Source organism: Mirounga leonina, unplaced genomic scaffold, assembly GCF_011800145.1.
Source record: "Mirounga leonina isolate KUSES-001 unplaced genomic scaffold, KU_Mleo_1.0 Mir_91, whole genome shotgun sequence".
Lineage (NCBI taxonomy): Eukaryota > Metazoa > Chordata > Mammalia > Carnivora > Phocidae > Mirounga > Mirounga leonina.
The window spans coordinates 33,395,219-33,411,482 of NW_023270839.1; the positions used below are offsets into that span (position 1 = coordinate 33,395,219).

Below are 16,264 nucleotides of genomic sequence, written 5' to 3' on the forward strand. Positions count from 1 at the left end.
AAGAAAATTTCTGGAGTTGGTCTAGCAATAATGTCAGGAATCTAGGAGACTCATCTCCATTCCACTCTCACCCTCTGCCTCCTGATCACAAGATGCCACCGTGGGCATCCTGGCCATGTTCAAGGCAGGAGGACTAAATAGAGATTGACACCGGCTGCATCTTGACTTTTTATCAGCAAAGCCAAAGCTTTTCTAGGAGAGTCCAGCAGGCTGCTCCTTCTGTCTCCTTGGCCAGAACCCCATCACACCACCACTCCTAGCTATGTTGGAGGCTGTGAAAACAATTATCCAGCAAAAGGAGAGAGAAATGTCATAACGGACTTCCACCAAATGTTATTCTTTGACTGGTCATGGCAGATTACCTTCCTCCAAACAAGATGAGGAAGAAGGAGTGGAAAAATGGCTGTGTAATTGATGCACCTGCCTACATGACAGAGCCACAGTTCCCCACCACCTTTTATAGTCCCTGACACCCTATTTTACCGTCGCAACTTCCCCAGATAATCAACATCAACCTCCTTTGCCAATGCCCTGGACCCCCAGCATTTATCAAACCACCAGTGGCAGACCTGGTTCCATAGGGTTTTTATCATGATCCTCAGGGAAGGAATCTCTCCACTGGGTTGTGAAACTTCCAGACCAGCAGAGTTTAGCAGCAGTGGGAAAAAAATGCTTCATCAAGGATGAGCATGAGTGGACGCCCACCTCCACCTCGAGACTCTTGGCTTTTTTTTTTTTCCTGGCTTGGAAGAGATAGAAGCATATAAAAGAACTGAAAATTACTCAACAATTCACAGTTGCTTTTTCTCAATCAGTCGTTGTCAAACGAGAGTGATATGAGCGTCTGTGAAATGGTTTTGACTTTCTAAAGGGTTCCTCGTGCCTGAAGGAAGACAGAGGCCCACTGGTCCAGGGGGGAGATATCCAGGAGTTAAGAGCTTTTGGGGCTAAGGCTGGTTCTGCAGCTACCTAACCAACTGTGCATCTTTGGAGAGACCACCTCCCCTGTCAGGACCCTAGCAGCGTGCTCTGTAAGCTCAGCAGGATGGACTATCTAACAAAGGTCCCTTCCTACTAATTTATTAGGATTAAGAATCATTTATTAGGATTATTAATTTATTAGAATTATAAATTAGGATCTATTCATTTATCTTGCAATTCTGAAATCTTATGATCCTATTACTTTCAGGGTTGAACTTTCTTGCTGTTCTTAGTCTGCCTTCATTTCGAAAGATAGACATATTCTCATTTCCCCTAAAGGCAATGGGCTTTCTCTCCAGATTAACTATCTAGAATATACTGCAGTGGCATATAAGAAGACTCCCAGTGGTTGGTCATACTGTATTATTCACAACTTCTATTTTCAACAATCAGGAAAAAAAGGAAGGAAGAAAGGCGTTCAGTTCAAAAGTCTTAAATCCCCCCACAGAAAAATAAAGCAAATTGGAACTGTCTGGATATTATTGGGGCCTTTCACCTTCTAGGTTAATTGGCCATGCATCAAAAGTACCATGAGGTTCTAACAGAATTCATTAGTGCCAAAGTTCATTTATTCACACTTGGTACAAAAATGACGGTGTACCGTGGTGAAATAAATCTTCATTTAAAAAATAAATGTCAAGGCTGTTTGAAGACTTTTTAAAAATTGTTTGCGTTTTTTACACCTTTCTTTCTTGCCCATAAGTGTATTACATGGTATGCTACAGAGAACCATGGAGCTAGGAATCAGTTATCGAAAATCGTTGTCGACACTAACTGTGTGGTCCTTACCAAGCCCTTTTACTTCCTTTAGCTTCAAAATAGAAATGATAATAATTAACACTAAAGACTTCAGTGAGAATAAAATCGCACCAGAAGAAATACAGTAATATATGCCAAAGTTTTTATAAGTTATAAAATGATACAGTTGAAACTAAAGACACCTTTGAGCTAATGTGGAAATGATTTAAAAAGAATGTAAAATATATAATTTGTGATTAATAATCTTGTGTGAAGTTCAAAAGATCTTCTCCATCTGAGGTTTTTTTAGGTCTATCTACCAAAATCCAAAGCAGCTGAACTCATAGATACACATACACACACACACACTCTCTTTAGTAGCATTTTAGAAATTTGTTTTCATTGATTCAGAAATAAAGAAAAACAAAATATTTTCAACCCCCTAATCGTGTTTACTGTTTTACAAGTGTATACATGTCAAACCTTATCAAAGGGTACACTTGAAAATACATAGTTTATTATATATCAATGACATCTTAATAAAGCTGTAAAAAATACTAGTTCTAAAAGGCCGTTTAACATGGAAGATTATATTCTGGTTGACTCACTCTTCTGGCTTCCTTGTCCTGCATTTTCCTTCATTCCTGGAAATGTTCTGGGAGAAAGTAGTCAGCACACATTCCTAACATTGCGCTCCTTGAAGTTAAAAACTTCAAGACTCCCTACCACCTCTGGCAGTCATAAGGCAGATAATGAAGACCAGGACTCTGCAAGAATCTCTGTCCCTGACGGAAGCCCAGCTTGAAGCTCGCAGGTGGGGGTAGAACCAGCCACTGCCACTTCCCAGAATCCCACACACACCCAACTGCCCGGCTGGTCCTTCTATGGGAATTCAGCACTGAAAGGCAGGCTCATCAGCTCATTCCCCAGGGAAATAAATGGAAGAGGAGAGAGAGAGAGAGAGAGGAAAAGGAAGAATGGGCAGCCCTGAGGTTTGAGTCCAATGCAAAAGCCAGCAAGGAAAGTATGGTGGCCTTGAGACAACAGACCGCTGCCTCCCAGCATCTTTCCTTCCCCTTTCCCTGATGTTTGGCTGCAGAATACATTCAGGCGAGGCCAGACATAAGAACAGATTCTACTGAAAGCCATTTCACCCAACACAGAGATTTCTAAACAGATAGACCATTCGAGGTTGTATACAGGAATAGAAGAGATAGGACATTTGCCAGATGACAGGAAGTTTTGACAGAGATGATCTCAAGAGAAGGTTACTCTGCCCAAACCGAGTCCTCCCCACCAGCAGCAGTTCATGATTCACTCCTTTGCTTTAAGGTTTTGACTTTGATACAAAGTAAATTCTTCTGCGAGTGCACGGTTCAGGTAATATTTTTATGCTCAGCTAGGTTTGATAAGAGTCAGAAAGCCCAAGCAGAGGTTCTCAGGATCGCTTGCCCATTGAAATTACCTGATTAGATTTTAAACTACTGATACTAGGCTCTCACCTCCACAGAGTCTGACCTCACTGGTTTGGGCTTGAGCATAGGGATTTTTTTTTAAGTCCTTCAAATGATCTTAACGGGCAGCCAAGGTTGAGAAGCACCTCCCTTGGGTAGGGGACCCACACAGCTGGCTGATAAGCTGATCCCCTAGGAGCCTGGTGAACATACAGAGGGGCGGACCCTCCTCAGACCTGTCTGAGATTCTCAGGGGGTTTTCCTACAGCCATCCACTAGCCCTGGTGTTAAGACCTTCAAGGAAGTACCCTCATCCGCTGCCTTGCACTCTCACTTCCCCTAGGGCATAAGGCCTAAAGCAGTGCCTCTCAAATGTGCATCCTGATTACCTGGGGATCCTGTCAAAATGCAGATGCAGAAGAAGGAGTCTGAGACTGCGTTTCTAACTAGCTCTCACCTGATGCCCAAGCTGCCAGTCTGTGGACCACATTTTAAGGAGCAAGAGCCTACAGCCGTGGTTTTCAACCCTGGCTACACCCCAAAAATACTGATGTCTGGGAAAGTCTGATTCAATTGGCCTGGGGGACAGCCTGGGCCCTGGGATTGTTTTTAAAGTGCTCCAGGTGATTCTCCGGTGCAACCAAGTTTGAGAACCACAAATAAGCCAAAACAAAATGCTCTGTGAAAGGGATATCTGCTTTAGGATTTTGCGATGCTTTGTTTTATGACGGAAAAAAAATACGTTAAAGTAAGAGTAGATGTAATTTCTCTGTGGAGAATGGATCTTGAGGAAGAACCTTTTGTTTGCCGAAGAGATGGTAGAAATGCAGACAGAGGCTGGTGGTAAAAAGAGAACTGTTTCTACAGAAAAAAGAGCACGGAGCTCTGAGGGAAAATGATTCCCAGACACTGAGAGGCAGGGGAGAGAAAGAAAAGCTGCTGTGAGGATGGAACTTGGGTAAGACGGAGAAATGAGTATAGAGAAATTTAAGACAGTTTTACTGTGCCTAGGGCCGTGTAAGCTCTTCCTCAGTGTCCAGAAACCTTCAACAAAGACCTAGTCCAAATGATAATCGAACTCTCCTCTGTGGTGGATTTTGTTTGGTTTTTGCCTGGGTCACTATACCTAATGGGGTTCTCATAACGACCCTATTATTAGGTTTAGAGAAGGTAAAAAATGTGCCCCAAGTTTCACAGGCAGAGGCAAAGCTGAAACCTGAGCATGGCTGAGGGAATCAACCCCAAAGCCCAGGCTCTGGCACCCCAGGAAGAGACTGAGGCCTTGGACTCAATTTGCATGAGAAGAGACAAGGCCTCAAGGAAGAGAAAATAAGAGACAAGACGGAGGAACAAGGCTTCTGCTGAAGGCAGGAAGGCTGCCAGCTCAGCACGGGCCTGCCACTCAGACTACACTTGAGTCCTGAGCCCCAGGGGCAGAGAGGGGTGGTGTGGGGGAGGAGGCATGAGGTGAAAAGTTAAGAGCTTTTTCTTCAGGCATCTCTCTGCAGACCCCAAGAAGGCCTGCCTCAAGAACAAAGTAACAACTAAACACAAAGGTAGGCCAGGGGTTCCTCCTGCTTTGGCAGGAACTCTGTGGAACACAGCACTCATTCAACGAAACACTGATTTAGCACCTACTGCGTGCCCAGTGTTGAGGCGTGGGTGACCCACAGTTCTAGTGCTAGAATGAAGACACTCCTCCAAAGATGTGCAGCTCCCTGCCTTCTTCTGCCCGGTTCATCAGGGGCAGAGGTCCCTCTCTGCACATCGTTCTGCCTACCCACACATCTTGAACACTACTCATTTCACCAAGGAAAAATTGTTTCTAACTTTCCTTATGCTCTAAAGGTTTCTGGAAGTCAAAGACAAGAAGAAAGTATCCCTAAGATTAAAACAACCACCCAGCGAGTTGGAAGAAGTTTCTTTCATAGCTCCTGCAGGAATGCACACAGTGTAATGTAATCCACAAATCAACAAGAGTTCCAAGGGTTATTTCTTCAGTGGCTCCTCAATATAAGGTTACATATCACGCCAAAGAGCAATTCAGCAAAACAATTCCACAGAGGCCTACTCAGCGAGGGCCTGCCCGGAGGGGCAGCCTCATTCAGGACAGTGTTAATGGAATAATTCTTAACTTGGGGGGTGGGGTGGGGTGTTGAGATTCCCTTCAAGAACCTGAAGAAGAAGCCATTGAATGTCTCCCTGGGAGAAAACAGACATTTTGCACAAACAAAAAAAAAACACTGCCTAGGATTCCAGTTCCTAGACCCCCAGAGCTCCAGTAACAGACCTATTAGCGTCTGTGAGACCTGAATCCTGAACTGAGGATGCCTAGCTCGGAGGACCGAGTGGATAACACGTCCTTCAGTGCGCCCTTCATAAATGTCTTCTTTCCATGGGCCTCTAGAGAAAAACAAGGCAGTCATGAGGTTGAGGTTTTGTCCTCGATGAGAGGCTGAAGCAACTGCCGCTCTCTTCAGTGACATCATCAGCACAGGGGACTCATCATGACTTCTCCGGCTCATCTCACTCCTGCAGTCGAAATCCCCGCTCCTCAGTTTACCTCACGTCAGCTGCTTTTGAAGAGGCATCCTCTTAAATCACCCACCGTAAGATACAAATGACTGAGAGCCCCAACCCCACCTGGGGATCTTCCCATTTCAAAAAGTGGCTGGATTTATCCAAATGGTGACATTTCAGAACACGTGACACAGGAAAATAATGCCAGAGGGACAAAAGAAGGAAAATAAATAATGAGCACCTGTTACCCGTCAGGCACCGCACGCTTTCATTAGATTTCCCTAACGTCGTTGTCCACTCTTTACCGAGAAGGAAGCCGGTGCCCCAAAGACAAAATAACTTAATGCCCTAGAGCAGGGTTCCCAATCTGTGTGCACATTGCAATCACCTGGGGACCTTCAAAGACACTGGCTCCCACCCCAGAGGTTGTAGCCTTGGCTTTGGCCTTTTTAAAAGACGCTCTGAGGATTCTACTCAGTGGACCTTTTGGGAACCACTGTCAGAGAGTAGAAAGTGGAGATGTGAATTGCCCCAGTTCTTTCTTACTTCAGGGCGGATATTTCGTGGGACATCCATGCGGTCATCCAAGCTGTATAAATCTTGCACTAGTTTAATATCAGTTGGTATGTAGCTGCCGATTCAAGCCCCTGTCCTCCAACATCAGCCCCATCCCTTGCCCTGACTCCCGGGGCCCCCTCATGCCCAGAGTTGGAAGGCTCTGCCAAAACCATGGTCAAGTATCTTGAGGATCATCCCTGGCAGTTTCCGTGCTCACTTGCCTTCTTACACCACCTTAGTACACGTGAGCAAAGTCAGAAAGAAAATTCAGGGTAGTTTTCTGGGCATTAGCTCCACAAAGCTGAAAACCCCTGCCCCACACCTGTTCACCATATTGACCCTTGCTGGAAATACCGACAGCAAATTGGGACCTTTGCTCAGTTTTTGCAAGAGACAGCTCAGGAGTTTGAAGTCAAAATATGTTTTGTTCTCAAATGTACCAAATCCATTGTCAGGGGGTCTCCTTGAGTTGTCCAGAAAATAAGAGATACTATGAAAGAAAAAAGGCTCAGGAAATGATCTCAGACTTCCCAGCCGACTACACTTTCCTGTAATACAAACAGCAGGTCAGGCAAGTCTGAGGTTTGAACAAGAAATTCCTGTTCCCATTGGGGCAAAGAGCAGGGGAATACAGCTTTCCATCATTAACCAGAGTAAACCACATGAAATGGGACAATCAGACAACATGCAAAAACAAGCTGGAAGCCTCCGGCCTCTATACATCTGGTCAGAGACAGTAAATACAGAAAATGAAAACAATACATTTCACTATTAGGTTCCATCTCTTTCATAATTAACTGCAGAAGAATATAAGTAGTGATAAAGATCTTTCTCTTACTTAAGGCACCTCGTCTCTCAGTGCATCCCCCGAATGAGTGCCTGTAGAAAGTGTGACCTTCTTTATACGTTTAACAAACATCAGCAGAGTGGCTATTATTTGCCAGGACCTCTGCTAGGAGACAGGATGGAATGTAAGCCTGAGAAAGACACGATGTTGGCTCTCAGGAACCCACAATCCAGGAAAAAGACACACAAACTGTTATAATGCACCCTGAGAAAAACTGGAACCAGCGGTCGTGCAAGGTGCTTGGGAGCTCAGAGTAATGGGTAATTCGTTTGGCTGCCGGGTTAGGAAACTCATGGAGAAGCCATATCTGCCATGATACTATAGATGGATGGGTCCAGTTGATTCCTGACATTTATTTCAACCCTATCTTCAGATTCTATAGAAGAAGAGAGAGATACACCCTGGACATGGTCCTGGATCATGCATGAATATTTTTTAAAGCCTCAGAACAAAGGTTGGAGACTTCTTATGCATCATTGAGGCCCCCAAAGAGTACCTGTGAATATCTGCTGGGTCCTGAAAAATGTCAGACTAAGTAAGGTATGACCTGGAGATTATGTCAGGACATGTAAGAATCACCCTTCAGCCAGAAAATGGTAGATCCTTTTACTATGAATCATGCATTTCCCAGAAGCCTCTGATTCCCTGAAATTTTCCTTGAGGTTCTGAGAGGCACTAATGAGCTCTTTCAAATGGCACCATTTTTGATCATGTCTGCCTCAGCATTCTAGTAAGGAAAACCGGCCTTAGCCTTTCACATTGAAGATTTGGTTGGGTTTCATTTCGTCACTTCCTCTCCTGCTGCTTCTTTCTATGGGCTGGCTTGGAGTGGTGATTTCAAATAAAATTTAAAAAGAAACTCCTGACATGCCTAAACAAACCTGACAACCGTTTGGAAATATAAGTAGAGTCACTGAACACTCTTCCTTCAAGAAAAGCCTTCTTTCAAAGCCCACTGCCTGGGAGATGAAGTCATGTCAGGCGGGCAGAGAGAATTATTCCAAAAGTAAATCTAAGAGCAAAAGATTTGAGCAAAATGAGCAAAAATGACCCCTCTCATTCCCATGCAACAGTCACTGCAGGTAGGGGCTTTTCTCATAAACTCAGTTGGTGTGTTCATTCTATTTACTGAGCATCTATACAGCCCAGGAGCTGGAAGAGAGGAATCAGAATTCTAAGACGAAGGACAGACAAGTCTCTCAAAGGATTATATACTTTATTTACAGACATGGACAGTGATTTTATTTTTTAAAAATCTTGAATAAATAGGGAACACAGTGCTCTCAGTCTATGGACCGGAATCTACCAACGTTTTTTTCATTATCTTATGGCCTTTTGTTCTTGCAACATTTATATAGTTAAGATCATCTTGAATATACAATTTGAGGGGTTTTTTTTTAAGTTTACATGAAAAAACATGTCCCCTACCATGAAAACATCCTAGTCAATATCATCTTTAAGTAAGTGCCCGGTATTCCATTGTGTGGGTGTAGCATAAAATTCATACAACATTCCACAGTACTGGGCGTTTAGGTTGCTTTGGCAATAAGAAATAACATAGTGATTAGCATCTATGCCCATACGTCTTTGTCGGCATTTTTGATTATTTCTCAAGAAGATTCCCAGAAAAGGAATTACTGAGTAGAGAGTATGAATTTTAAGGCTTTTTTCAAGCCCATTGCCACATTGCTTTCCTGAACATCGGGAGCCATGCTTTTCTCCCCACACCCTCACCAGCCTTGAGTAGTGCCATAGTCTTAATCTTGCATGATGCAGCAGGGGGCAAATTGTATTTTATTGTTGTGATTTGCATTTCTGTGATTACTGGTAAAGCTGAATGTTTTCCCATATATTTGTAAGCCGCTTTTATTGCCTTATCTGTGAACCGTCTGTTCACACTATCTACCTACTTTCCTATATTAATGTTTCACTGTTCTTCTTATCAAAGTAGAAACTCTTTAAAGACTGAGGCTATTTAACTCCTTCTCCATCACATTTGTGATAAAAAGGTACTTTTAGTTGGCTTTTAATTTGTTATGGTTTTTTGGTTTTGGTTTGTTTTGGTTTTTTAGAGAGAGAGCAAAAGCGAGCAGAGGGGGAAGGGGCGGTGGGAGAAGAAGAGAGAGAATCTTAATCCAGCTCCATGTCCAGTGCACAGCCCGACATGAAGCTTGATCTCACAATGTGACCTGAGCCGAAATCAAGAGTCGCACGCTTAACAGACTCATCCACCCAGGCACCTCTGTTGTGTGTGTGTGTGTTTGTGTGTGTGTGTGTTTGTGTTTAACTTGCATTTACCATACATCCTAGCCTGATTCATTTCCTTCCCATTCTTCACCGATGCTCCTCTGCCTAGTAACTCGGGGTGGTGTATTCTAGAGGAGCCACTCTGTGAGGGATAGCCCAGACTCTGGAAGGAGATGATAAGGCCAGGAAATAGGGGTTGGCAGAACAGGGCTCTATTGGGGAGCAGGGAGGACATATAGCTAAACGTGTGAGGAGGAAACAAACAGGCAAGATGAAGCAAAGGGAAAATGAGGGTGGGAACATCAACAGAGCCAGGAATGAAGCCTATTCAGAAATGCATGCCAAGAAGTTCTACCCTCTGGTTAGGGGTTGGCTCTCAACCTTTTAGCACCCAAGAGTGAAAAGGTGTGAAAGGGCTTTGGTAAGTCCGAGAAAGACCGTGGGAGAGAGTTGAGAGGTAGGTATGGAAGGAACCAGAGAATAGAGAGAAAGAGAGGCAGAGCGCCCACACTAGATGTTTACTAAAGCCCAACCACCTTCAGACGAGTGTGCTGTGCTATTGGGACTCAGCGCACGGCAAACAAAAACTTCACCAGCTCTAGATGGTGACGTATTGGGTTGGCTGCAGAGAAATGCTAAGACTGATAACATCTGACATTTACACAGAGTATGGAAAACATATTGCGCAGTGCAACATACACCTCTGCAAATGGCGTGAAGCTCTCTAGGCGCCAAGGTGCCAAGACTACTAGGGTGGGAAGCATGAAGATCACCGTGGCCTACGTGTGTGAGTGCAAGATGGACTGAGAGCTGTCGGATCAAACACAGATTGCACCACAGGACGAAGCTGCTTCTCTCCATGCAGAAAAGCATTGCTTGGATCTTCAGGTTCAAGTAATGGCATGCTAAGTAATTTAGACCACTCTCCTATCAAAGATAACGTAATGGAGGACAGTAAAATCATCTATGTAACAAATCCAGTGGAATCTACAAGTGGTTGCAGGATACAAGATCAATATACAAAAGTCCATTTTGTCTCTATAGACCAGCCACAGTCAGGAATTGCAATGATCAGACAAGATAGACTTTAAGTGAAAAAGTGCCACAGGAGACATAGAAGGATATTATATAATGATAAAAGGGTCAATCTACCGGTAAGATAGAACAATTATAAGTACATATGCACCCAAATCAGATCATCTAAATACATAAAACAAACACTGACCAGAGTGAAGGCAGAACTAGAAAACAATAATAGTAGGATGCTTTAGCACTCCACTTTCAATAATGGAGAAATCAACCAGATTCTTCTTTTCAACAAAGATACAGTGGACTTAAGGAACAACATAGACCAAATGGACCAAACAGAAATATACAGAAATTTCAACCCAACCGTAACAGAATATACATTTTTTTCAAGCTCACATGGAACATTCTCCAGAAGAGGTCACATGTTACGTCACAAAACAAGTCTTAACAAATTTAAGAAGACTGAAATCATACAAAGTATCTTTTCTGACCACAATGGAAATTGTAATTAAAGACCTGCACCATTTATAACAGCATCAAAAAATGAAATAGAGATAAATCTGAAAAAATGATGCAAAAGACCCATACACTAAAAGCTATAAAATATTGCTGAGATAAACTAAAGACCTAAACAAATAGAGAAATATATCTGGTTCATAGATTGGAAAGTTCAGTATTGTTAAGAAGCCAATTGTCCTCAAATTGATCTACCAATTCAAAAGTATCCTAGTAAAAATCCTAGATGGTAATTTTAAAGAAATTAATAAGCTGACTCTAAAGGACTGAGAATAACCAAAACATATCTGAAACAGAACAAAGTTGAATGGCTAACGTTATCTGGTTTCAAAAATTATTACAAAGCCATAGCAATCAAAACAATTTGGTATTTACATAGAGACAGATCGATCACTGAAACAGAATAAGATTCAGAGATACACCCACACATAGATGGACAACTGATTTTTGACAAAGCCTCAAAGGCAATGCAGTGGAGAAAAACAGCCTTTTCAACAAGTCGCAATGAGATACCTCTTCGCACCTATTCAGATGGCTACAATCAAAAAAAACAAAGACAAAAAACAACAGAAAATAATAAGTGTTGGTGAGGACGTGGAGAAAATGGAAACTTTGTGCATTGTTGGTGGCAACATAACATGGTGCAGTCGCCGTGTAAAACAGTATGACATTTCCTCAAAAAATTAAAAATAAAACTACCATATGATTCAGTAATTCCACTTGTGGGTCTATACCCAAAAGAGTTGAAAGCAGGATCTCAAGGAGTTATTTGCACACCCGTGTTCACAGCAACATTACTCACAAGAGCCAAGAGGTGGAAGTAACCCACGTGTCCATGGACAGATGAATGGATAAACCAAATGTGGCATATACATAGAATATTATCCGGCCTTAAAAAGGAAGGAAATCCTGACACATGCAACAACATGGGTGACTCTTGAGGACATTACAGTAAGTGAAATAGGCCAGTCACAAAGAGAAAATATTATAGAATTCCATTTATATGAGGTACCCAGAGTAGTCAACAGTGGGTTGGGGAAGAGGATGAGATTCCATGGCAGACCTCTGAGTTTGAGATGCCTGCAAGGCTCATGTGGAAGTTTGATTAGCAGTTGAAAATAGAGATCCAGGGCACCTGGGTGGCTCAGTCATTAAGAGTCTGCCTTCGGCTCAGGTCATGATCCCAGGGTCCTGGGATCGAGCCCCGCATCGGGCTCCCTGCTCGGCGGGAAGCCTGCTTCTCCCTCTCCCACTCCCCCTGCTTGTGTTCCCCCTCTTGCTGTGTCTCTCTCTCTCTGTCAAATAAATAAATAAAATCTTAAAAAAAAAAAAAAAAAGAAAATAGAGATCCAAAGCTAGGAAGAATCTTTTAGGCTAGAGTTGCACCAAAGTATAGATTTTTAAAATAATAGGCAGTTTTCTCTGAAAAACTGGGGTGGCGGGGTGGGGTGGGGAGAGGTAATTATTTTGAGAAGAGAACTGAGCCGAGGGATCCCTGGTAGGTTGAAGTCAAGAAGAGACAAGGTTGGCACTTGTCCCAGTTCATAAATGAGGAAGAGCAGGTTCTGACAGAGTAGGCAACTTGCCCCAAATCACTCAAGTCAGTAAGGGGCACAGCCGGGATTTGGACCTATGATCCACCCTTAGCCTCTATCCTCCTCCCGCTAAACAACAAAACAAAGAAACCACCTAAGCAGGAGAGGCCGCCTTGCCAAGTAGCTGCCTTCTGGTGCAAGTCCCCCTCGCCAGCTGAGACCCAGTTTCCTCACCTGCAAACTGGGGGAAATGGGACTTCTCTTTCCTGGGGCACCGGGCTGTGGCGAGGACCAGGGGATTCCCGGATACAGACAATGGTCAGCCGTAAAATACTGTTTGCTGGGGCTCCAGTCTCTGTGCACCAGTCTCTGAACAAGGGAAGACCCTCCACGCAGTCGGCCTGCGATAATCTTCAAGGCAGAGGTCATAATCTTCCCACGAACCTGGACCAACAGCCAAGTTAATCAGTTCAACCTCAGACCCACTTCCTCATGTTTACCTTTCTCTGGGAACCATCAGACCCAGCCCGCTTCCCAGTCCGCCCAGTTCCCTGTTCTCTGCCAAGCCGGGGCCATTCCCTGCCTCAAAGCCAGCCCCCCTCTCTGCAGGCTGGCCCTGACCGAAAGCCCAGGGCGGGATATTGAACCCATATCCTGTTCCAACCCTTTGGGACTAGAAACTGCCTTGTTTTTGGCAGTCCCCACCTCAGTGCCAGGACTGGAATCTGGGGAGTCAGGAGGCGGCAAGCTGCTGGTGCGGCCCAGCTAGGACTTCTGAGAATCACCCGAGCCCGAGAACTGTGAGTCACTGGCCCCTGCCCGCTGCCCGCCTTGCGGCCCCAGGCTCACGGCCTGCTTGGACCACACCCTCGCCTCAAAATCACAAACCTAGGGCTGCTATGTGCTGCTTACCGGGCTACCCATCCTTCCAGCACCCCCTGCTTACCAGGGGCCCCCACCCTTTACCCAGCACCCCCATCCACAGTGCCTGCGCCCTCCATAGCCTTTTTTCCCTGCACCCTCCACCCCCAAATGTACACGTCTCCCAAGATTTCACCCGAGATAAATTTTCTTCTCTGCATTGACTGTCCTTTGACAATCTTATCTACTCCTAGGGTTTCAACTAGCACCTCCAAAGTGGCAGAGGCCTAAGGATATAAAGGTCATTTTCAAATTAGATTGACCAGGGCCCAAGGCTGGTCAAGGAAGGAGGAAGAAGAAAAAGGGTGAGAGTCAAGAGGGAAGCTGAGTCCCCAGAAGGATGGCCCCTCACCACAGCCGTGGAGGGAGAAACCCAGGCCCCCGTGGGCTCTGAATCCTCCAGGCCTGGCATAGAGCCAGGCACAGATGGGTGCAGAGTCTCTGCTGGATGGATGAATGAATGAACAAGTTGGTTCTTCCCTCTCCGGATCCGAGTGTGTTTTCCGGAGCCACCCTCCTTCCTGATACACGAAGCCGGGAGAGGAAGTGACTAGGCAGCCAAGTCCAGAGAGGAAACATGAGTCCCTGTGAGATCTGTCCAGGAACAGGAGACTAAGAGAGGACAGAACAGGCACCCAGATTCCGAAGCAGCACCCCAGCTCCTGCTGTCTCCCTAACAAAAGCTTGGGTACCACAGGCTTAGCCAAGCCCTTGACTATTTTCATCTTGTTTAATCCTCCCAAAGACCTATTATTTTCTCCACTTTACAGATGAGAATATAGAGGCAGGAGGTCAGGAAACCTGACAAGGATCCCACAGTTTATCAAAGTAACCAAGCTGGATCTTTTTCTTTTTTCCTTTTTCCTGCAGTGGTGCTGTTTCATCTTTAAAATGCCAGCAATTTGCCCACATGCTCAGCTCTGCTACAATGTGTTATTTTCAGATCTAGCAATGAACTACAGAATGGTAGAAGTGGAAGAGCCTTTGAGATGAATTAGTCCGGGCCAGAGTTGGGGAGACAGGGGGAGGGAGGCTGAGCATACAGGCTGCAAATCCTCCCCTCCCTCTTCTTCCTTCTGCTCCTAAAATAAAACTGAACAAAAGACTGGAAAGTTACTGGATCAGAGAATTCAGCATCTCCCTCCTAACTCCCTGGGATTTTATTATTCAAGATAGCAAGCAGGACCTACATCCTGGAGCAAGAAGAAGCTAAGATCTCCCTGCCGGTGGGTGTGATTTTGAAAGTGCGAAAAGGCAGGAGCTTCTGGGCCCCTCCCTCCAGCAGAGATCTGTCCTCCTCGAGCCCTGTCTGGGATGCTGGGAGGCTGCAAAGGGCAAATGCAGGGCCTGAGGCCTTCCCACAGTCGGCTCCCCAGGAAGACAACCCTGTCCTTCAGCAAGCCCTCACCTCCCATCTGCGTCCCTAATTGGCATCTTCTGGTGACTTCATTTTTCACTCTTGGCTAAAATGGGCCTCTGATGATTTATTCTATCCCGGGTGTTGACAAGCTCAAGAAGTTGTGTGGGGCCCACTGCCAGGCACTCATGGTGACAAAGCATGACTCACCGCTCCCAGGTCAGTTGGGGGGGTGTGGTGGTGTAGGAGGCAGGAGAAGCAGCTGACAAGGCTCACCACTGCATCACTGGGCCTTTTGCCCTCTTGTGAGGCAGCTCCACTCTCGGATGGGGAAATAGACACCCCAGAACCCTCTGACGGAGACAGGACAGGCAGCCCACAGGTCTGTCACATCTCAAGGCTGCTTCTCTGTTTTGTCTCCCACCCCCAGTGCCAAATGCTAAACTGTCTTTCAGAGAGAGCTCTAAAAGGAAAATATAAGCCAGCCCTCCTTGAATCCCCTCAATCATAGAACGTTAGCAGTGGGGAGGGGGGAGACAAAGAAAGCCTTAGAGATCATTAAACTCAATCTTCTTATTTTGTGAGAAAGAATTTGAGGTCCAGAGAGGCCAAGTCATTTGACCAAGGCCCCAAAGTGAGTTAGAAGTGGAGCTGGGACTAGAACTTAGGTGTTTGTTCCAGACTTGTGCTCTCTTGCCAACCAAGATATGACGAGAATTTCACTAGCACTCCTGAGGGAGAGGAGGCCAACTCTCCCCCAGAAAAAGGGGCAAGAAGCACTAATGCCTAAGGCGAGATGAGTGGGCTGGACTTTGGCTTTGCCCTTTGTTCTTCTCAGATGGAGCCCTGTGCTTTCCTGGCTTATGGGGAACCCCAGAGTCCAGGGGGCTCCAGGCTGAGCATTCCCTCTCCCAGGAATGATACTTCACTCACAGGAACGTGCCAATGGCAGATGACCTGCAGACTCTTTCTTGGCTTAGCCAACAGCAAGTTGCCCTTAGAAGAGCCTGTTGCATCTGGCTGCTAAGTGACCTTATTTCTCTTTTTCTCTTTCCTGACCTTCTGGGTAAACAGCGTGTTAGCTCAGGGGAGACTTAAATTCATGAACCCAGTAAATGAAAAGGGGCCACAAAGTTCCTCTGGTCTGTACGTGCTCCACGGGACCCCCTCCACGATACCCCAGATGGACACTACCTTCAGCTTGAACACTTCCCAGGATGAGCCACTGTTTCTCCCTCACTCCCGGCCCCTCTGCTGCTGGACAGACCGAAGAGATAGAGACGGCTATCTAGTCCTGACTGGAGTCAGCCACCCTGTGATGCCCCCTGCGCTGAAACAGAGCGAGTGACTACCCTTCTCTGGACTATGGCCTGCGTCTTCGTTCATGACTTATAGGGACAAGCCCAGACAGACATAACCGTTCTTGATCTTACAAAGATTGAGCATCTGTTTGGGGGTCTAGTCCAATAGGGCTCTTGCTCAATTTTCTTTTCCCATCTGATTTCCATGAATTTGAAAGAAAGAAAGAAAGAAAGAAAGAAAGAAAGAAAGAAAGAAAGAA

The 16,264-nt window shown here is 45.2% G+C and overlaps 1 protein-coding gene and 1 long non-coding RNA gene across 7 annotated transcripts in view; one reads left to right on the forward strand and one right to left on the reverse strand.

Moving 5' to 3' along the window:
* LOC118003322 overlaps positions 1–13,218 on the reverse strand; it is a 130,385-nt gene extending 117,167 nt beyond the window's left edge. For 2 of the 6 annotated variants that reach the window (XR_004677312.1, XR_004677311.1), the window contains exon 1: positions 12,660–13,215. Coding sequence is in view for 2 of the 6 variants with exons in the window: in XM_034994218.1 (XP_034850109.1) it covers positions 12,660–12,854 (195 nt within the window). In the remaining 4 variants the exon portion in view is untranslated. Of the gene's footprint in view, positions 1–569; positions 733–12,659 lie in introns of those variants that run through there. The other 4 variants (XR_004677310.1, XR_004677309.1, XM_034994218.1 and 1 more) reach the window with 3 other exon arrangements.
* Positions 13,219–16,247: 3,029 nt separating this feature from the next.
* Positions 16,248–16,264, forward strand: part of LOC118003324 — a 7,081-nt gene continuing 7,064 nt past the window's right edge. The window contains exon 1 of the long non-coding RNA XR_004677315.1: positions 16,248–16,264. This exon is cut by the window's right edge and continues 1,964 nt beyond it. This is a non-coding gene — a long non-coding RNA (uncharacterized LOC118003324).